The sequence below is a fragment of the Phyllobates terribilis genome, unplaced genomic scaffold (assembly GCF_046119375.1).
Source record: "Phyllobates terribilis strain yellow unplaced genomic scaffold, ASM4611937v1 Scaffold_5__5_contigs__length_657084704, whole genome shotgun sequence".
NCBI lineage: Eukaryota > Metazoa > Chordata > Amphibia > Anura > Dendrobatidae > Phyllobates > Phyllobates terribilis.
In genome coordinates this window covers 231,758,262-231,781,559 of record NW_027362765.1, presented here as the reverse complement: position 1 = coordinate 231,781,559, position 23,298 = coordinate 231,758,262, and the positions used below count along the sequence as shown (strand labels likewise).

General features: G+C 47.0%; 1 protein-coding gene across 2 annotated transcripts in view; it reads right to left on the bottom strand.

Annotated features, from left to right (window-relative positions):
- Positions 1-23,298, bottom strand: part of LOC141272824 (lysosomal protective protein-like) — a 104,639-nt gene that overhangs the window by 58,960 nt on the left and 22,381 nt on the right. For both annotated transcript variants that reach the window (XM_073683901.1, XM_073683902.1), the window contains exons 5-6: positions 22,482-22,568; positions 18,598-18,753 (exon numbers count right to left, since the gene is read on the bottom strand). In XM_073683901.1, the coding sequence (XP_073540002.1) occupies positions 18,598-18,753; positions 22,482-22,568 (243 nt within the window). The remainder of the gene's footprint in view (positions 1-18,597; positions 18,754-22,481; positions 22,569-23,298) is intronic.

Genomic DNA, 23,298 nt, shown 5'->3' with positions numbered 1-23,298 from the left:
AAAAATAATTATTTTTTTCTATAAAATAGCGTGAAAGCGTCAAAATATAAAAAACTATATAAATGTGGCGTTGCTGTAATTGTACTGACCCAAAGAATAAATCTGCCTTATCAATTTGATCACATGCAGAACGGCATAAAAAAACGCAAAAAAACAATTCCTGAATTGCTTGGTTTTGTTCATTCTGTCTCCCAAAAATCGGAATAGAAAGCGATCCAAAAATTTGAACGAAAATGCTACCATTAAAAACGTCAACTCGTCCCGCAAAAAACAAGCCCTCACATGACTCTGTTGGCAGAAATATGGAAAAATTATAGCTCTCAAAATATGGTGATGAAAAAAATAGTCTTTTAGTGTGTGACAGCATCCATACATAAAAACCCAATATAAATCTGGTATCGCTGTAATCGCACTGACCCAAAGAATAAAGTTGTCTAATCACTTATACCGCACAAGGAATGGCGTAAAAAAATAAATAAAACCAATTCTTCAATTCTGTTGATTTGTTCATTCTGCCTCCCAAAGATCGAAGTAAGGCAGATTTTGTTATGGATTGTGGGTGCTATGACCTACTGAGAGATCCCCTGATCACTACACCCCTAGATGAATTCATGAGAGATATAGTTTATAAAATGGAGTTACTTATTGGGGGTTCTGTTGTTCTGGCACCTTAGGGGATCTCTCAATAGGTCATAGCACCCACAATCCATAACAAAATCTGAACTCCAATGCCATATTCTTCCATTCTGAGCTTTGCACTGTGCCTCAAAAGTAGTTTTTGACCACATATGGGGTATCAATCTACTCAGGAGAATTTGCACAACAAATTTTGGGGTCCATTTTCTCCTGCTATTCTTGTGAAAATGAAAGAATTTGGGGCTAAAACAACACTTTTGTGGGAAAAATATATTTTTTTCATGGTCACAGATCAATGTTGTAAAGTTCTGTGAAGCGCCTGTGGGTTCAAGGTGCTCACTACACATCTAGATACATTCCTTGAGGGGTCTAGTTTCCAAAATAGTCACTTGTGATGGGTTTCTACTGTTTAGGCATATCATAGGCTCTCCAAACGCAAAATGCCATCTGCACTTGATTACAGCCAATTTTGCGTTCAAAAAGTTAAACGGTGCTCCTTCCCTTCGGAGCCCTGCCATGCGCCGAAGCAGTAGTTCTCCTCCACATATGAGGCATCGGCGTGCTCAGGAGAAATTGAACAACAAATTTTGAGGTTCATTTTCTCCTGTTACGCTTGTGAAAATAAAAAAATTGCACATCGCAAAAATTCCAGTGAAGCACCTGAAGGATTAATAAACTTCTTGAATGTGGTTTTGAGCACCGTGAGGGGTGCAGTTTTTGGAATGGTATCAATTTTAGGTATTTTCTGTCATATAGGCCCCTCAAAGTCACTTCAAATGTGATGTGGTCCCTAAAAAAATGGTTTTGTAAGTTTTGTTGGAAAAATTAGAAATTGCTGGTCAACTTTTAACCCTTCTAACTTCCTAACAAAAAAAAAATATGTTTAAAAAATTGCGCTGATGTAAAGTAAACATGTGGGAAATGTTATTTATTAACTATTTTGTATGACATAACCCTCTGGATTAACTCCTTTCCTGCCCTAGGCGTACTAATACGTATCTGTGCCCTGGGCCTTATGGGCCAGATACGTATTAATACGCCTTGCCGATTTCGCCCACACACAAGCAGTGCTATGTGCAGGGAGCGGTCCCGCACTGCTTCCTGCACATTAAACCCTGAAATGCTGCGATCGATTTTGATCCGGCGGCAAGAGGAGGTAAGCGTGATACTTACCTTCTCTGCCGGCGTCCCATGGTGTCTGAGTTCGGTCCTGGATGTTGTCATGGTGACCCAATGTCATCATGACCACATCCGGGTCACCAGGAGGCAGGAAGTTACTTTGGTCATGCGCAGTGCACGACCAAAGTAACTTCTCCCTGTGCAGCGCTGACAGGCTGCATAGCACAACCTGACAAATTCAATGAATGAGAGAGTTCAGAAGCTCCTTTCGAACAAGGGGTCCTATGTGCAAATGTAACATCACCTAGAATAAAGTTTTGAGTTGAAAACTGTTTGATTTCAGTTTGTAATAACCTGCTAATGCTTATAATTTCAAAAATTACCATTTTTTTGTTCTTTATTCAAATGAAAAGGTTGAAAACTCTGCTGTGCATAATAATTTGGAACATGCATTTTGAGTGCAGTTTGAGTTTTTTATTTTTTTAAAAATATACTGTTATCATAGGCAGTTTGTACAAAAACCTTTCAATTGTACTCTAATAGTTATTTGACTGGAAAATTACAATGACTGCAATTCATATAGGTAATTTGGGAAAATCTGAGAAAATATTATTTGCATAATAATTTGGAACACAGTGTAGTTAACCCTTTTAGTGAAAAAAAAAAAAAAACGAAACGAAAAAAAAAACGAAACCTAAACTTTAACATCATACCGCCAAACAAAAAATGGAATAAAACACGATCAAAAAGACGAATGTAAATAAAAATGGTACCACTGAAAACGTCATCTTGTCCCGCAAAAAACAAGTCACCATACAGCTCCAACGGCCAAAAAATAAATAAGTTATAGCTCTCAGAATAAAGCGATGCAAAAGAATAATAAAGCTGCCTTATCAATTTTACCACACGCAGAACGGCATAAAAAAAACCCCAAAAAACAATTTCTGAATTGTTGGTTTTTGTTTATTCTGCCTCCCAAAAATCGGAATAGAAAGTGATCAAAAAATCAGAAAATTAGGGTTGGGCTAGGGTTAGGGTTGGGCTAGGGTTGGGTTAGGGTTGGGCTTGTGTTGGGGTTGTGATTTTTTCAGAAGTAAAGAAAAAAAATGATGATGATATGGCAACTAATGTTGAGCGCAAGTACTTGCTACTTGAGTTTGCATCGGGTGCTCGGGTATGCACCGAGTATAGCGTGTGTTCGAATGACCTGCTCGAGTCTCCACCCCAAATGTTTTGCAGCTGTTATACAGCCAAAAAAAAACTCACGGGGATTGCCTGCCATGCACGAGCGATCCATGCATGTTTTTTTTTTTGGGTGTCTACTAACCGTGAAACATGCGGGTGGGGACTCGAGCATGTCACTTGAGCACCCGCGGTACTTTGTGCATACCCGAGTACCCAATGCAAACTCAAGTAGCAAGCACTTACGCTCCAGACTAATGACAACTTATTCAATATGATGACCTAATGTTATCAAATTCTGTGTCATACCTCTGAGTTCAAGATGTTCACTATACCCCTTGATAAAATCCTTGAGGGGTCTAGTTTCCAAAATGGAGTCACTTGGGGGAGTTTCCACTGTTTAGGCACATCAGGGACTCCCCAAACACAACATGGCGTCCACTAATTATTTAAGCAAATTTTACATTCAAAGAGTCAAATGGCAAATTTTTCATTCAAAAAGTCAAATGGCTTATAAAATGTGTTCAAAGTGCTGCCCATTGTGTTGAATTGTCAATGCAACCCTCCGCTCCCACTCTTGACACACTGATAGCAACACCGCAGAAGAAATGGTAGCACAGGCTTCCAGTATCTGTTGTTTCAGATGCTGCACATCTCGTATCTTCACAGCATAGACAATTGCTTTCAGATGACCCCAAAGATAAAAATCTAAGGGGGTCAGATCGGGAGACCTTGGTGGCCATTCAACTGGCCCACAACGACCAATCCACTTTCCAGGAAACTGTTCATGTAGAAATGCTCAGACCTGACACCCATAATGTGGTGGTGCACCATCTTGTTGGAAAAACTCAGGGAACGTGCTATCTTCAGTGCATAAAGAGGGCAACACATCATCATGTAGCAATTTCAGATATCCAGTGAAATTGAGGTTTCCATTGATGAAGAATGGCCTCACTATCTTTGTACCCCATATACCACACCATACCATCAAGATACGAGATGTGCAGCATCTGAAATAACTTATACTGGAAGCCTGTGCTAGCATTTCTTCTGCGGTTTTCTATCAGTGTGTCAAGAGTGGGAGAAGAGGTTTGCATTGACAATCCAACACAATGGGCAGCACTTTGAACACATTTTATAAGTGGTCATAAACTTGTAAAAAACTCATGAAAGAATAAAGTTACGTTAAAACCAAGCACACCATTGTTTTTCTTATGAAATTTTCAATAAGTTTGATGTGTCACATGACCAACTTCCCATTGAAAAAAATAAAGTTGGATCCAAATGGCCAAGTTCAAAATGGCCACCATGGTCACCACCCATCTGGAAAAGTTTTCCCCCTCCCATATACTAATGTGCCACAAACAGGAATTTAGATGTATCCATATAAATGGCCCACCCTGTACAGCAAGTATTGTGCCATCTACTTCAGCATCGCCGCTGAGGCCAGTGATTGGTTGCAGCGGTCATTGCTAAAGTCTTGTTAAGAAAGGCCGGTGGATGGAGCAGCTGACAAATGACATTGAAGTGGCAGTGGCTTCAGCAAGTAAATAACACTTACTTACCTTTGGCCCAATTTTGTCTGATCTAAGACATCTCCTTCAACTGTTATAGGAAAGGTCACATGCTGATTTTATACATACCGTAAATATTATACACAAATCTACTATTAAACATAGCTAAGCTATAAGTGAGTAGATGACACAATATACAGAGTTCAAAGAGAATCTTTCACCAGGTTGTTGCTACCACATCTGAGAGCAGCATGATGTAGGGTCAGAGTCCCTGATTCTAGCAACGTAACACTTCCTGGGCTGCTTGCTGCAGTTTGGATAAAATTATTGTTATATCTGCTGCAGATCTATGTTATGCTAGTGTAGCAACTCACTCGGGATAATAGGTAAAACTTAAAACTGCAACTGACCCTTTCAGTTCCTCTACAGACTAGAGATTCTCACCCCACGGTCCCTAGTGGTTTCTGCATGAGATAGCCCTAACCACAAACTAGAAGATGACAACTCAGACCTAAACTGCCTAAAAGGCCCCCGAGTGCTTCATGTTCCTCCTAAAGAACCGGAGGGCAGAGCAGAGTGTGAAAGGGAAAGTGTGCTGAAAAAAAGGAAAGATCCCAGAGTGAGTCGATAAACCACAAAATACAAAATAAAGTATAAAGTATGTACAAAGAGAAAAACCTTAGCTGGAATTTCACTGACCGGGTTTAAACAAACAACAGAATGTCTGAACATCCGAATGAAACTATCACCAGTGGGAAATTCCGGTAGGGGGAAGAATATAAAGGTGATAGGGCAGACAAATGAAAACAACTGTATTATGCTAAACAGACTGCAGCCAAAATAGCAGAACCTAAACCCCCAGCGAAAAGGTGTGTCTGTTGTGGCTCGGTGGAAAGATAATCTGATCACAAAACACAAGCTCAAGGGTTCAAACCCAGGAGCATGACAGTACCTCCCCTTCTACAAGGGGACATTGGACCCACAGAGATGCCCAACCGCAGACACCACTGACAGAACTCCTTCACTAGGTGACCCGCATGCAAATTTTCCACATCAACCAAGGAATTATCCTCTGAACCGAAACCCTTCCACTTAACATGACGTTGCAGTCGACATCTGACACTTCTGGAATATAACACTCTCTCCTCCTCATACTCTGGAACAAAACTGTGATAAAGCTTCAGCCTTATTATTCTTAGTGCTAGATATGTTACAGAGATCAAAGTAAGCAAAAAAGAGAGCCCACCAAATCTGTCTAGCATTCAAGTACTTAGCGGCATCAACACACAGTAAATTGTTGTGCTCTCAGTAAAGACCGTTACTCTATGTCTATCCCCCTTCAACCAATGGCTCCGTTCCTCAAAAGCTCTCTTAACAGCCAAGAGTTTCTGATCACCTATATCATAGTTGAATTCTTCTTGTGAGAATTTCCGTGAAAAAAAAACACAAGGATGAAAGCAACCATCCTTCTTCTGTGAAAGAACAGCATCCATCCCTAAAGAAGACGCGTCTACCTCAACCACAAAGGGCAAATCAACATTGGGTTGACTGAAGACAGGAACTTTAGAAAAGGTTGACTTGAGAGCAGTAAAAGCATCAACAGCCTCAGTAGACCAAGAGAAAAATCAGTACCCTTCTTGGTCATATCAGTAAGAAGCTTGCCTATGACCAAAAAGTTCTTAATGAACTTATGATAACGATTAGCAAAACTTAAGAACCTCTGTAAAACTTTAAAATTAGTTGGTTGTACCCAATCAAGGACGGCCTGTACCTTAACTGGATCCATCTAAGCACAATGATAAGACCTATTCGGAGGAAGAACTTCACATTCAGTCTCATAAAAAACATCCTCAGAATCAAGAACAAAATCGTGAGGAGGAGATCTCATAGATGACAGGGATTTAGATAAACTACTGGAAAAACTGAAATTCCCCCAAGACTTAACCTGGTGAGTCTCCCAGTTGATTTGTGTTTCAGCAACAAGGGCATACCCAACACAACTTTAGCTGGCAAGGAAGGAAGAACAATGAATGAAATAGATTCTGTGTGTAACACACCTACTCTCATGCACACATTCTCAACCTTAGAAATAACTTGAGTTTGGGTAAGGGGATACTTGAACAGGATCACCAAGACTTGCAACTGTGTATCCACACTTGAAGGCGGAACCTGAGTCAACAAATGCAGAGGTAACTATAACTCTAGATTTGGTAACCAAAGTCACTTGTAAAAATCAACCAATAGTATGCATGAGAGGTAACCTCAAACCTTCAGAAACAGTGTCCTAACATATTAATGATTCTTTCCTTGTCTTTAGAAATTCATTATTGTATTTGAAACACTGAATCATTACATGACCCGTTGAACCGCAGAATAGACAGAAACGAGCAGCTGATTTAAGTTTAATTCCCTTCTGGAACTCTTGGCAGGCCCCAATTTGCATCGGTTCTTCTGCCCCAACAGGATGAGAGGGAGAAGGCACTAAAACATCCTCAAATGTTTTCTTATCCCTAAGATGTCGGTCCAAACGTACTGCCAGTGACATGGCTTCAGCCGGGGACAACAGGGACTGACTATAAGCCATCATATTTCGTATCTGACTAGTAGGGCCCTGGCAAAATTAACTGCGGAGAAGGTCATTCCAGGAGGTCTCCACTGCCCAGAGTCTGAACTGAGGGCAGTAGTCCTCCACAGTACATTTTCCCAGAAAAAAACTGCGGATCATTTGACGCGCCCCTGGGCCTGTGTCGCGCTGCGTTGCGCACGCGGGAGCTTACCCGGAGCCGGATCTCTTGAGGGTTGTAGTCTCGTGGCGGTGACCCGGTCCGTGCCCAGGGAGTCAAACTGAGCGGCGATGTAACAGCGGTAGATGTAGGACGACTACGCCACCCGTTGAATGCAGCTATGGAGCTGCCGCTGCAGGACAGTCCGCTGAGGCCGGTGGATGGATGGTGCAGCGTAGATGGTATAACCCCCAACGGGAGGGGTATGGCCTCAGGGCAGCAGATGTGGATGATGGGGGTAGCAGGAACCACTCAGAGACGGTGCGGTGTAATTCAGGGTCTTTACTGGTAACAACGTTAGACCCTCCCGGAGTACTTGCTAGTGAACGGGGCCTGGTCAGTCCTTGAGCAGATGGGATCTCCCCTGGCCAGGCGGAGTTGTAGGCCTTCCCAACTAACTGTACTCTTCTGGCTACCTTGCTAGAGGCGGGAATAAGTAGCCCACGTCCCTGAGTGTACCGTGTGGTGCTCACCCGTATGGCCGGTGACTCGGGGCCTTCTAATGGCTTCCGCTCCACGATGGCAGTGCTGGTCCCACGCGTGTGACCGTGCCTTCGGGCTTCTGGGCCAGAGGACCTGAAATCCTCTGCCGGACGGTTTCTGCTGCTGGGTAGGAGTTAGTCCCCACAGCCTCGGACTCCGGGTCCGGTAAGAAATCTTCTCAGTCAGGGCGAGCTCTGCAGCTGCCAGCCCCTGACTCGTTGTAACACTGCTCCCCACAGAGCTCCTGATGTTTCTTGCTATGCTGCTTCTCTTCTCTACTCTTGTTCTGTCTTCTTTCTCCCTAACCCTGCCTCAGCCCCGGGTTTATATAGGGGAAGTCCTTCCCCTCCCAAGACTGGGCAGGAGGTGTGGCATGCACAGGATCCCTGACCAAAGGACCTCCCACCTGCTCTCAGACGTAATATCTCTATCACTGTGGCAACCAGACCCCTGGGGTGTCACATTCCCCCCTAGTGAAATTTAGTACTCCGGGACTAAACATATTATTTTTTTTTTTTTTTAGAAAAACATAACAAGGTATAACAATAACAATACAATAAGAAAAACACATAAGATGGTTACGGCGTGTCCGCAACCGGGTGCAGTTTTGAAAAGCAAGGTGTCCATTTCACCAAAACAGGGAGACGTAACCAGGTAGGGGCCTGTCCTGCCCCGAGTCCTTAACAGTCTTTAGTCCATCCTGGGTTACGCTCCAACTATGTACAAGGATTCCCGGTAAATCCACCAAGGACTCCTAAAAAGAACTAGAAACACAAAATTATACACAAGCAACTATAAACAAGTAAACATTATAAGATAGCTTAAACATTTAGATCCTCCAACGTGCGGGTAGCTGGCCTCTAGTGGCCCTAGTGGACCTACGGAGCTGACTGTCTGGCCCTGAACTACAGGGTGTAGGAGCTGTCAAGGGTAAACTGGGCAGCTGTCTATGGGCCCTCTGGCTCACTAGGGGTATGGCAGGCTCACTATAAGCAGAGGGTTGATTTTCCGGGTCTGCTTGTGTAGAGTCTTCTGCCTCCTGGAACGGCTGTTCTTCCAGCTCTACCGGTTGCTCCGTAGGTTCTTGGGATGATGGTTGGAGGAAGGTGAGTACGGGTACCACAACTGCACCATTGACTTGAGTCCAAGACCGAGGGAAGTCCCCGAGCACGGTACTAACCATATCTTCCCTTTCCTCTACGGGTCGATGGTCTTCTTGTTCCTCTTCAGGGTTCCTCAGTTGTTCGGGACACTTCTTCAGGTGGTCCCGGGATACAATGGCTGTGGTTTCCCCTCCGTCTTTACTGATGGTACAGACCTTCGGGTTTTCGTGGCTTGAGGGCAGTACGGTGTACGGGTCCTTCTCCCACTGGTCGTCCAACTTGTGGAGCCGTCTCTTCCTCTTCAAGACCTGCTCTCCGGGTACCAGGGGAACAGCGGGAGCATACTGGTTGTAAGTTTTCTCTTGTCTTTCCCTAGCCTGACAGAGACTTCGCTCCACGCTCTCCTGTACTCTCCGGTACTGCTGCTGCCTCTCTGTGTCCCAGTCTGTTTCTGGTGAAGTGTCCTCGGGTGTCAGGACTCCCATTTCCAGGTCAACAGGTAACTTACCAGGTCTTGCCCTCATTAGGTAAGCCGGGGTACAGTTGGTGGAACCTACCGGGATGTGGTTGTATAGGTCCACCAGATCGGGCAACTTTTCAGGCCACAGACTGCGTTCTTCCAGGGGCAACGTTTTTAGAAGATCCATTACCACCTGGTTCATTTTTTCACAAAGTCCATTAGTCTGCGGATGGTAGGGTGTCGTCCTTATCTTCCGGCAGCCATACAGATTGCAGAATTCCTGGAAGACCTCCGCTTCAAAGGCAGGTCCCTGGTCCGTCAGCACTTGGTCCGGGTACCCGTGTGGACGGCAAAAGTGCTGCTGGAAGGCTCTAGCTGCTGTTTGAGCCGTTAAGTCCTTGACGGGGACGACAACCAGAAACCGGGAGTAATGATCCACGATGGTTAACGCGTAGACGTAGCCACTTCTGCTTGGGGTCAGTTTTACATGATCCAAGGCTACCAGTTCCAACGGTTGCCGGGTGACGATGGACTGCAGGGGAGTCTTCTGGCTGGCGCGGTCCTTCCTTCTCAGGTTGCACGGGCCACAGTCTCTGCACCACTTCTCAATGGTTCCCCTCATGCCTACCCAGTGGAATCGCTCGCGCAGCAGGAACTCCAGCTTCTTCCACCCGAAGTGTCCAGCTCCGTCGTGGTATGCCTCCATCACCATGGCTGCGTCTCTTCGTGGCACCACTACTTGCCAGAGTAATTCATGCGTCCGGGAGTTAACCATTCTGCGGCACAACTTCCCTTTGTAAAGGAACAGTCGACTCTTCTCTGCCCATAGTTGTTTGGCTTCCTCCGGAGCGTCTGGTTCAAGGCGAGCCTCCGGCCGAGTCAGCATCTCCTTCACCAGTCGGACGGCAGGGTCGCTGTCTTGCGTTTCCGCCCAGTTGTAGTGAGGTAAGGGGTTCAACGTAGCAGCCTGCTTACTCCTTACCCAGTGGGAATACTGGATAGTCCCACGACGGTGGAACGCAGGGAGTTCAATCTCTTCCAGTCCCTCCGGATCTTCTCCTTCGTCCGGCAGGTTGGGCATCCTGGACAGGGCGTCCGCGTTAGTATTGGAGCGCCCTGCCCGGTATTTGATTATGAACTCGTAGTTGGACAGACGGGCCATCCACCTCTGCTCCAGGGCACCGAGTCTTGCCGTGTCCAGGTGTGTCAACGGGTTGTTATCCGTGTACACGGTGAACCGGGAAGAAGCAAGGTAATGCTTAAAGCCCTCAGTGACTGCCCATACCACGGCCAGGAACTCTAGCTTAAATGAACTATAATTCTCGGGGTTCCTTTCAGTGGGTCGCAGTTTTCGGCTGGCGTAGGCGATTACTCGTTCTTTCCCCTGCTGGATCTGGGACAGTACGGCTCCTAGCCCGATGTTACTGGCGTCGGTGTAGAGGATGAAGGGCTGGCTATAATCCGGGTACGCCAAGATTTCATCCCCCGTGAGGGCCATCTTCAGCTGGCGGAAGGACTCTTCTTCTAGCTCTTCCCATTTGAAGGGCGGCTTCTGGTTCTTGGCCTTCCGGGACTGGCCTATCAGGAGGTCCTGCATAGGCGCTGCCTTTTTGGTGAAACCGGGAATAAACCTTCGGTAGTAGCCTACCAACCCGAGGAACTGCCGCACTTCTTTTACGCTGGAGGGGCTTGGCCATCCCTTAATTGCGGTGATCTTATCGGGGTCGGGAGCCACTCCGTCAGTGCTCACCACGTGTCCCAGGTACTGCACCTTTGGTTTCAGGAGGTGACACTTGGAGGGTTTCACCTTTAGGCCGTAACTCGCCAGAGCTTCGAACACCTCCGCCAGGTGTTTCAGGTGGTCCTCATAAGTTTTGGAGTATACGATGACATCGTCCAAGTACAACAGGACCGTCTCGAAGTTTCTGTGGCCCAGACAGCACTCCATTAATCGTTGGAAGGTTCCTGGGGCGTTGCAGAGTCCGAACGGCATGCAGGTGAACTCGCTAAGTCCCATCGGGGTGGTGAATGCGGTCTTCTCCCGGTCCGCCTCTGCTACAGGAACCTGCCAGTACCCGCTAGTGAGATCCAAGGTAGAGAAGAAGTTAGCAGACCTTAAAGCAGCCAATGACTCCTCTATCCTTGGTAAGGGGTACGCATCCTTGTGTGTGATACGGTTGATTTTCCGGTAATCTACACACATCCTCATGGTGTTGTCTTTCTTTTTGACTAAAACTAGCGGGGCTGCCCAGGGGCTACAGCTATCCCGGATTACCCCAGCCTCCTTCATGTCTCTAAGCATCCCCTTGGCGTGTTGGTAATGTGCAGGGGGTACGGGTCGATATCTCTCTTTTATGGGAGGATGATCTCCCGTGGGGATGCGGTGTTCTACCCCCTTGACTCGCCCGAAGTCTAACGGGTGTTTACTAAACACTCTCTCATACTCTTGAACCACCCGGTAGACTCCCTGTTTCTGGTGGGAGGGAGTGGAGTCAGTTCCCAAGTGTAGTTGCTGACACCAATCCTCCATTACTTTCTTAGAGCCGTTACCTTCCTCCGGGTGAGATGGAGGCAAGGGTTCCACAGACTGTATAGAGTTTTGGTTGATGGTATATAATTTTGCTAGCGTGGCATACCGGGGCAGGTACACTTCCCTCTCCCCGATATTGATTATGCGAACGGGCACCCTCCCATGGCGTACATTGACCACCCCCCGTGCTGTCAAAATGGTGGGCCTACTGTCTGAGTAAACTGGTTCTACCATTGCCTGGTAATCTCTACCTCTCAGACCAATAGCTGCCCGGCACCAAATCATCATTTCACTTTTTGGGGGCATGGCAATAGGGAAAGGGTCACACATTCTTACGCTACCAATCTCACCGCCGGAGAGTTCCACCTGTTGCCGTCGCATCTGTGCCCGGATCTCTTTCTGGAGCACTCGCTGCTCGCCGGAGCTGGCGTTCTTGGCAACCTGCTGTAAAAGGAAAATCACCTCTGCAAGACAATTTTCAATTACATTAGTTCCTAGAGTTATTTTTGGGTGGCTCTCATGTTTGTCAATGTCTACAATGATCAGTCCCTGTGCTGCCAGTTCGACTCTACCGATTTTGATGGTCACCTCTTTAAATCCGATCTGTGGCACGGGCTGGCCATTGCTGGCGATGATACTCAAGTCGTCGTCAGGGTAGCGGGTAATATCCGAGTCATTCCAGTACTGCTTAAAGAGCACGTACGGGATGGTGGTGACCTGTGACCCGGTGTCCAGTAGGGCACTCATGGGAATGCCATCCAGTACCACAGGCAAGACTGGACGTCCTCCCACATATCTGTCGCGCCAGTTCGATGGGCCTGGTGATCTTTTTCCTGGGGGTTGGCCCTCTACCCCAGGTTGTGCCCGTTTAAAGAACAGTACCTTTCCATATGTCCGGGTTGATTGCAGCGGCGGCAGATGGGTCGTCCGTCCTCGCTGTATCGGTCACTGGGTCTTCCTCTGGCCGGTGGGGTCCTCCTTGGTCGACGCCACGGGATGTCCTCCGGTCCGGATGCCAGCTGGATCTTCCCTGGGGTGGAAACCTGTAAAGACTGCACAGTTCGGGTTAGCGCAGCAACGCTCTTAGCTAGCTCTTGGACCTGATGGCGTAGGTCTGGAGCCGGGTCATTGTCCAAAGCCTGCGCATCAGCTCCCACAGGCCCTGCCGACAAGGGCGCCGCCTCCTGGTGGTAAGTGATAGCTGGGCGCCTGTGGGTCACAACGCCACCCGGTGCCGGTTCTCGGAGCACCCGGATGGCTCTGTCCTTGAACTGTGCAAAGTCCAGATGGGGATCCTGTAAGGCCATTGCCCGCAACTGGGTTCGGTGGGCATTGCAATATAAACCCTCTATAAATTGTTCAGTCAACAGCCTGTCCTCGTTTCCCACCCCATCAGGGTCGGTCTGCTTTATGGCCCTCAGGGCCTCTTGTAGGTTTAGTGCATAGTCCCTTATACTCTCATGCGCTCGCTGCTTGCACCCGTAGAATCTAAGCTTAATCTCGGCTGAGGTGCGGGTATCAAAGGTGTCCTTCAGCCGGGTTAGTATCCCTGCGACAGTCTTCCTCCCAGGTGGCCAGGATTTTGCTTCCCTTTTGGCTGCCCCAGTTAGTTGGGCCACCAGGATGCTCACTTTTTGCTCTTCTGTGAGGGGGTACACCTGGAAGAGGCTATCCAGCTTTTCTCTAAAGTCATGCAGGGTATGTGACTCCCCTGAGTACTGGGGTAGCCAAGCTGCTCCCGGGATATAGGGCATGGTGAAGGGCATAACTGCAGCAGCGGTGGCGCTGGCGGGGGTTGAGGCAGTGAAGCTCTCCTCCGTATCCGACATCTTCCTCCCCCCTAGTGGACCGTGGCCTACCTTGCGATGATCCTGTTCCGTAGGCCGCGGCTCCGCAGTGGATCGTCAGGGTTGAGGACCTTCCGTCGCGCTCCGGTGACGTCGGCGTCTGCTGGGCTCCTTCCAGGACCTTACGCAACGTCCGGACGTGAGGCGGGGCTTCAGTTCTCGCGCGCTTTCGGAGTCCACGCCCCTCTTCTTCCCGCGCGGCGTCCTCAAGATGGCGTCCAATGGCGGGAAAACTCCACGGATGGCGGGAAGAAGGTCGAAGATGGCGCCGGATGGCGGGAAAACTTCGCGGATGGCGGGAAGAAGGTAGAAGATGGCGCCGGATGGCGGGAAACCTCCACGGATAGCGGGAATCTTCACCACTGGTAAGTTTGAACAGTCTTTGCTTTTCAGGCACGCAGTACCCGGTGGTTGCGGGCACGAGATCCTGCCGACTACGCCAAAATTGACGCGCCCCTGGGCCTGTGTCGCGCTGCGTTGCGCACGCGGGAGCTTACCCGGAGCCGGATCTCTTGAGGGTTGTAGTCTCGTGGCGGTGACCCGGTCCGTGCCCAGGGAGTCAAACTGAGCGGCGATGTAACAGCGGTAGATGTAGGACGACTACGCCACCCGTTGAATGCAGCTATGGAGCTGCCGCTGCAGGACAGTCCGCTGAGGCCGGTGGATGGATGGTGCAGCGTAGATGGTATAACCCCCAACGGGAGGGGTATGGCCTCAGGGCAGCAGATGTGGATGATGGGGGTAGCAGGAACCACTCAGAGACGGTGCGGTGTAATTCAGGGTCTTTACTGGTAACAACGTTAGACCCTCCCGGAGTACTTGCTAGTGAACGGGGCCTGGTCAGTCCTTGAGCAGATGGGATCTCCCCTGGCCAGGCGGAGTTGTAGGCCTTCCCAACTAACTGTACTCTTCTGGCTACCTTGCTAGAGGCGGGAATAAGTAGCCCACATCCCTGAGTGTACCGTGTGGTGCTCACCCGTATGGCCGGTGACTCGGGGCCTTCTAATGGCTTCCGCTCCACGATGGCGGTGCTGGTCCCACGCGTGTGACCGTGCCTTCGGGCTTCTGGGCCAGAGGACCTGAAATCCTCTGCCGGACGGTTTCTGCTGCTGGGTAGGAGTTAGTCCCCACAGCCTCGGACTCCGGGTCCGGTAAGAAATCTTCTCAGTCAGGGCGAGCTCTGCAGCTGCCAGCCCCTGACTCGTTGTAACACTGCTCCCCACAGAGCTCCTGATGTTTCTTGCTATGCTGCTTCTCTTCTCTACTCTTGTTCTGTCTTCTTTCTCCCTAACCCTGCCTCAGCCCCGGGTTTATATAGGGGAAGTCCTTCCCCTCCCAAGACTGGGCAGGAGGTGTGGCATGCACAGGATCCCTGACCAAAGGACCTCCCACCTGCTCTCAGACGTAATATCTCTATCACTGTGGCAACCAGACCCCTGGGGTGTCACACATTGATTCAGCAACAGCAACTTTATCGGGGTCATCATTAATGAGCCCCAGAGCAGAGAAAAAAGTGTCAACTGAGGAAAGCACTGGAGAAACCTCAGGCAGAGAAAATGCCCAAACCTGAGGATCTCAATAGAGCAGCCACAAAACAATACCCACGTGTTGACTCTCTTCTCCTGATGAGACAGGACAGAGACAAAAATAAAACACCTTACAGTTAGAAAAAAAAATGGAAAACTTACTTCAGTCCCCATCAAAACAAACTGGCAAATTTATCTTAGGCTCAGAAGGCAGTTTTAGGTGTTGTAGAACCTGCGCAGCGGCGGTTAGCACATGCTGATGTTGCTCCTTGAGATCTGTCACCTTCAACGATAAGGACTGCAATTGTGTGGTCAAGGTGTCAATAACGTTCATCATGGCTTCTTAGCTCACAAAAAAAGGAGTGGTCTGGTGATAATGCTAAGCTAATGCTAGCGTAAGGCTGTGTGCCCACTATGCGTTTTTTAAACGTTTCCGCAGCGATAATTCCGCTGCAGAAACGCTTAAAAAATGCTTGGTAGAAGGTCTGCCATGTTCCCCAATGATAATCCGCATGTGCTGTGCATATGCTGCGGAAATTTCCGCTGCGGATTATCATTGCTGAAAAATCCGCAGCACTACCAATTATTTTGCGGAAGCGCGGCGTTTTCGCCGCCATTGACTAGCATTGGAACGCATGTCATCTGCATCACTGAATCTGTACATGCGGATTCCATGCGTTTCAATGTGCGGATGGTACCCGGGTTTGGAGAAGAGGAGACTCCTCCGGACCCGGGTACCATAGTACCTGTAAAAAAAGAATAAAATAAAAAATAAATATTATACTTACCTTGTGATGGCCCCCGGTATCCTTGTCTCGGCTTGCCGGCAGCTCACGGTAGACCAAAAGGACCTGCAGTGACGTCATTTAGTCATGTGACGGGTCACGAGACCGCTGACGTCGGCAGGTACTTTAATCTACCGCAAGCTGCCGGCAAGCCTTGACAAGGACACCGGGGGCCATCAGAAGGTAAGTATAATATTTATTTTTTACCATTATTTCGGTCAAACTATATAAATCCATGCCGGTTGCATGGATTTATATAGTGTGACCAAGTTGTCAAGCACTTTCCAAGTGATGCTAAAATCGCTTGGAAAGCGCTTGACAACCCGCATGCGGAAATAAATGTGAAGAACGCTTCACTTCCGCTTGTCCCTGGCAGGAAAAATGCATGTTTAATCCGCATGCGTTTTTTCTGCCAGGGAGATGCAGAAATGCTCAGGAAAAATCCGGAGCATTTCTGCATCGTGAGCACATAGCCTAATAGGTAAAACTTAAAACTGCAACTTACCCTTTTGGTTCCTGTACAGACTAGAGATCCTGACCCTGCAGTCCCTAATGTTTCCTGCATGAGCAGAGATAGTCCTAACCACAGACTAGAAGATTGCAACTCGGAACTATACTGCCTAAAAGGCCATCAAGTGTTTCACATTCCTCCTAAAGAATCGGTGGGCAGGGTAGAGTGTGAATTACCTACAAAAGGGAAAGTGTGCTGAAAAATGGAAATCCAAGATCCAAGAGTAGAATAAACCACGAAATATAAAATAAAGTATAAAGTATGTACTATAAGCTAGTATGCCGCCTACTGTATATACTCGAGTATAAGCCGACCCGAATATAAGCCGAGGCACCTAATTTTACCACATAAAACTGACAAAACTTATTGACTCGATTATAAGCCTAGGGTGGGAAATACAGCAGCTACTGGTAAATTTCCAAATCCTAGTAAGCACTGCCCACTCAACACCAATCCTGGTAAGCATTGCCCACTCATCACCAATCCTGGTATGCATGGCCCCCCCATCCCCAATCCTGGTATGCATGGCCCCCTCATCCCCAATCCTGGTATGCATGGTCCCTTTATCCAAATCCTGGTATGTATGGCCCCCTCATCCCCAATCCTGGTATGCATGGCCCCCCTATCCTGGTATGCATGGCCCCCTCATCCCCAATCCTGGTATGCATGGCCCCCTTATCCTGGTATGCATGGCCCCCCCATCACTGCACACATGAAAAAAATAAACACTTCTACTCACCTTCCTTCCCCCTGCTCCAGCGCTGCGTCCTGTTCTGCCCACAGCTGATCTCAGCATCTGAGTAGTGCATGACATCACTGCAATGCACTCTCAGATGCTGAGCTGAGCTGCGGGGATATTCACTCCTCTCCATGTACTCTCTAATAGTGGGTACACAGGATTGCTGAGCCGCTGCAGGAGCTGGCGGCTGCGATTGACAGTGTGCGCTATTAAGGAGAATGAATATTCACTCCTCTCCACTCCCATGGGCTTGGAGAAGAGTGAATATTAATCTTCTTTAGCAGTGGGCACACGTGGTAGCTCCAGCAGCCGGCTACTGCCTGTGAACTGCTCCTCCGCTGCCGCAGCACCACCCACCACCCTCCACAGCCGGAATATACTATAATATAAGCATATACTTCAGTATAAGCCGAGGGGGGGTTTCAGCATAAAAAATGTGCTGAAAAAGTTGGCTTATACACGAGTATATACGGTACTTCTTAAAAAGAAAAAGAAGGTAGGTGCAAAGTAGAGTACAAAAACAGCAAAGAGAAAAACCTTAGCTGGAATTTTACTGACTTGCTTTCAACAAACAGAATGTCTGAGCATCCAAATGAAACTATCACCAGCAGGAAATGCAAGTAAGGGGAAAGAATATAAAGCTTCACCGAAAGGTGATAGAGCAGACAAATGAAAACACCTGTGTTGCGCTAACAGACTGCAGCCAGAATAGCAGAACCTAAACTGTTGTGGCTTGGCGGAAAGAGAAGCCGATCACAAAACACAAACTCAGGGGTTCGAACCCAGGAGCATGACAATCTACCAGTTCTCTGAATCCTGATCTCTGTATAAGCCCGTCCCCACACCACTGATTGGCAGTTTTCTGTGTACACCGTGTATAGGCAGAAAGTTGCCAAAAATTGGTTGTGGGGTTATACAGAGTTCATGAATGTGAAGGACTACAAGGCAGCAAGTTTTCCAGTCCTCTAATGATAATCTCCTGCTGATAAAACAGTGATCTTATCAAACTTATAGCAAGCAACCCAGTAAGTGACATGTCACTAGAATTAGGGTCTCTTCCTCTATATTATGTTGTTCTCAGACTAGGTGACACAAACCTGGTGACGGATTCCCTTTAAATAGCTTCCTTTTGGAGGCAAATGTAATGTAGCCCCTTGACTTTTTGGACCAAAATTTTATAGCTTTTGCTGGTATATACAAACCTATGGAAACACCTGTGAAAGCGTGCACTGTCTTATAATGCTTGGCCTAAAATTGTGTAATCATTTTTTTATCTTTATAAAACTCTTTACTTGTCTGCAGATCTGTATGTAGTTGACCATGGTGATAGCACATATATGTTATACTAATATAAAGGTACATATAAGATGTTTTCTTACTTTCAAGTTTATAGAGCTGTCCTTTGTAACCTCCAGTGCTAGACAAGGAACATAAAAGCCTCCATAACTCTCCCCTGTTATGTAAAAGTCATTGTTAGTAAACTCTGGGAACAGGCGGAAAAAATCTTTCAGTGCCTGGTAGTTATCCTGAGCAGTCTGGAAAAGAAGAGGGGAAAATATGTCAAGTAGCACATACAGTACAACCTACTTACACTATATGAGATTGTGCAAGCTACAGAGCAGAGAAGTGTCATAGACCTCAAGGTCTAGAGGGAAGGAAGCAGATGGTCCTCACAGCAGGTAACGATGGTACCCATTTTAGCTGGTCATTTTATGCTATATCATGGGATTAATAGCAGAGCATAGAGGAACAAAATACAGGGTGAAGTCTAGGACTCAAGAAAAGAAAACATGAGACCCAACTGGAAGTAAGAACGCCATATTTAGGAAATGCACAAAATGTGATAGAATCTCAGGAGTGTGTGCAGGGAGAGAAAAAAGGAGCAGTCAATTGATTTTTTAAATAAAACTTTCACACATTATTTCAGTCTCCAGAAAATGATGGAGTACAATATATAAACTTCTATAAAATAGGAGATGCATATTGCATACAGAGCATTTGTAAGGTGCCCCAGCGAGGTAGTCGTGGGCGAGCTGTAGCCCCCTCTCGCTCTGGCACCCTACAGACAATACGTGTCCTCTCTCTGATGTGTGGCTGTGTATGTGGTGTTCTCCACTTACTTCAGACCATCCGATCACGGCCGTCTCCAGGCATTTCTCTTCTGGGACCAGGGCAGCAATAAATTCAGAGGACACGAGGTTCTTAACCAGAACTTGGACTTTACTTGGGGAAGAGGAATATGTACAATATTTACAGGCAGATATAATGGATAAGGCCCGACAGGCTATTATCTCCCTCACAGGCGCTGGCAACATCTTCAGCCCTGGTTCCCTCTTTAAGTGAAGCATCTCTGTGACTCTAATCTAGCCCAAGAGACTCTTCTGCAATACCAACAGTGTTCCGGATCCAAAATCTCCCCCACATCTTAGCCTGGAGTCCTATTTATCTTCCTCTGCTTCCTGCAGACTAGAAGTGCCCCGGGTCCTCAATACCTGTGTTGAGTTTCTCCGGCCGGTTAACAGGACTCTTGCGTAGGGAGATTTTTACACTGGTGATCCCACTGTCTGAGGGTATGGAGCTCCCGTCTACCCTAGCAGCCACCATATATTCAGGCTGCCCATACGGTTCACTGTCTTATCCCTTAATGCCCATCACTTCCTGCTTCAGGAAACTAAGCAAGGATTTTCCTAATGTGCCCACCCTCTGTGGGCTGTCATCACACAGCATTAACCCCATCACTGTCTGTAACACTGCTGGCAGACTCAACCTGACATCTGCACCCGTGACAGTGGCATCTCGTGGCTGGTTACAGGTACTGCAGCCCACAAGGAATTATGCCAGGAACAAGCTCTATAACACTCAAGGTTTGATCAGGGCACTAAGTTCCCCCCTCTACTCTACTGACTGGACCACTAGAGCTAACCCCTTTTCTTGGCCTACCAACAGTTTAGAGAGGTCTAACTACAGGAACACTTTCTTTAACTACTTCAGTGCCAAAGGAAGGCTATGTCCTTCCCCACTATTACACATTATCTATTTGTACATATTTTTCATTCTTCTCAACCTTTGGAAATTCTTCTCCCAGGGAATTAGTAGTGTGTCTGCGAAGTGTTATTCTGAATTATTTTTAAAACATAAGCTTTCCCCTTTTACAAACTATACCATTTTCAGTGCCCTTTTCCTGGCCCCTGAATAATTTTTAAAGCATAAGCTTATCCCCTCTTGCAGTTCATGCTCTTTTCAGTGCCCTGTTCCTGACCCTTGAATGTGTGGCTATGCTTTATGATGGGCTATGCTTTATGACGCAGCATAACGATACCTTGCACAGAAAACATTCAGTGAGCACTGCTTTATTAGAGGCTTATCCAGTGTCCAGTAAGTTTGCCAATTCTGCTACCTATAGAGTTACTATTCTTCCAAGGGTGTACATAGAAATCATAGGGCCCCGTAGCTGAAATTCTAATTGACCCCCCCCCCCCCCTCAAAAAAAATTAAATAATTGTCGGGGTCACAGAAGAGCAGATTTCCAGCCTTTACATAGTAATTGTCCTCCTGCTGAAGTCCTAGATTCCTCTCTCATTGCCCTCATAAAGTATTATTCAAACAAAAGTGCCTGCCGACCACAGTATGATACCCCCATGGTGAATTCCTCCACATGCACAGTATAATGACCCTATTGTACCCCACCTCAACTCCCATGGCAAAGTATGGTGACCCCAACACAGTATGATCCCCCAACTGTGACCCCCACACAATTTTCCATGCACATTAATGGGCCTACATACAGTATAATGGCCTGGCCCGCACTAGCCCTCCATACAGTATAATGGCCCCACACACAGTATTATGGACCCCAAACAAACATTCAAACTGTATAATTGCTTGCATACAGTATAATGGCCCCCCACATATTATAATGGCACCAGATTGCCTTCCATATAGTATAATGTGCCCCCCATAATCCTCCATATAGTATAATGCACCCCCCATAGTTCTCCATACAGTATAATGCACCCCCATGGTCCTCCACACATTATAATGTACCCGCCCATCGTCCTACATACAATATAATGCACCCCCCATGGTCTTCAATACAATATAATGTAGTTCCCCATGGTCCTCCATACAGTATAATGCACCCCCATAGTCATCCATGCAATATAATGTGCCCCCATGGACCTCCACACAATATAATGTGCCCCCCATGGTCCTCCACACAATATAATGTGACCCCCATGGTCCTCCACACAATATAATGCGGCCCCCATGGTCCTCCACATAATATAATGTACCTCCCCATGGTCCTCTAAACAAGTATAATCCTTCTTCCATGGTCCGCCATACAATATAATGCACCCCTCATAATCCTCCATGCAGTATAATGCACACCCCATGGTCTTCCATACAGTATAATGCACCACGCATGGTCTTCCATACAGTGTAATGCACCTCCATGGTCCTCCATACAGTATAATGGACCCCCATGGTCCTCCATACAGTGCAATGCACCTCCATGGTCCTCCATACAGTATAATGCACCCCCATGGTCCTCCATATAGAATAATGCATCCCCATGGTCCTCCATACAGTATAGTGCACCCCCATGGTCCTCCATACAGTATAATGCACCACCCATAGTCCTCCACACAATATAATGCACCACCCATACTGTATTTTGGCCACTGGTCACTGATTTAAAAAAAAATAAATACAGAACTCACCTCTCCTGGTTCCACCTGATGCTCCAGTCCCCTCAGTGTGTGGTGTGAAGCACCGGGCATCTCAGAGCAGCGTGCGCCCTGTAATGATGTCATCGTGCCCGCTGCTCTGAGACGTTAGACGCCAAGGAAGAATTATGGGAGTGGAACTGTCTGCTGATACTCCCTCCTCCATCATCATTGCTTGTACCGGGCCCCCCCCGGCCGTCAGCGTGAGCAATGATGACACAGGAAGAAGCGTCTGTGCGGGCGGCCGGGAAGTGCGGATGGTGACGGGCGGAGGTGGGGCCCAGTGCGGGAACGGCCCGGTGCGGTGAGGGCCCGGTGCGAGCCCCCCGGCTCATGGCCCCCCAATCATTTTCTAAGTCAGTCTATTCAGCAAAGATGACAAATGAGCGGCAGACAGAAATTATCAGCTTATTGTGTTGCTAGTCTGAAAACTTTTAGAGTTCAAGATTGATTTTTAAAAATACAAAAAAAATTTTAATCAAAAACCTCACTTAATTAATATGCCACTTTCTTGTAATAGTTATACAAGCTCCTACCTGTGCATCACCTATTACATAATTTTTGTCATCAGAATAGGAAAATCCAACTCCGGCAGGAGATTCCAGATACAGAACATTTGCAATCTAAAATATAAAAGAAGAATTAGAAGAACAAGGTGTTTGTAGCAAGGTGACTCATTGGTTAGCACTACTGCCTTGTTGCACTACGGTCTTGGTTTTACAGTCAGCCATGTCAAATTCTATATGTGCTATTCATGCTCTACCCTTGTTTGCTTGTGCTTGACTCTATTCACATGGTATGCTCCCGACATACAGTATATACTGTCAAACAGATTGTTAAGGGGTATAGAACTATATAGTTATCCAAAATCCAGGGGCGGACATGAGGAAGGTAGCAATGCCACTTGTAATAAATATGGGTGAGAAGAGGGACTTATAATGAATTGTGGGATGGGGAGGATGCTATACAAAGACTTATAATGAACTGGGGTGGGTGGGAGATGATGCTATACAGTAACATATATTGAATAGGGGGAAAGAGGACATTACAGAGATTTATAATGAATTGAGGGTGGGGAGGATGCTATATTGGGACTTATAATGAATTGGGAGTAGTAGAGAACACCATACAATTACTTATAACTAATCTGGGGGTGGGAGATAATACTATACAAGGGCTTATAATGAATTAAGGGGTGGAGGATAATGCTATTCGGGGACTTATAATGAATTAGGGGATAGCTGATGAAACTATACAGTGACTTAATAAATTGTGGGAGATAACGTTATAAAGGGACTTAAAATGAATTGAGGGGTAGGAGATAACGCTATACAGATATATATAATGAATTGG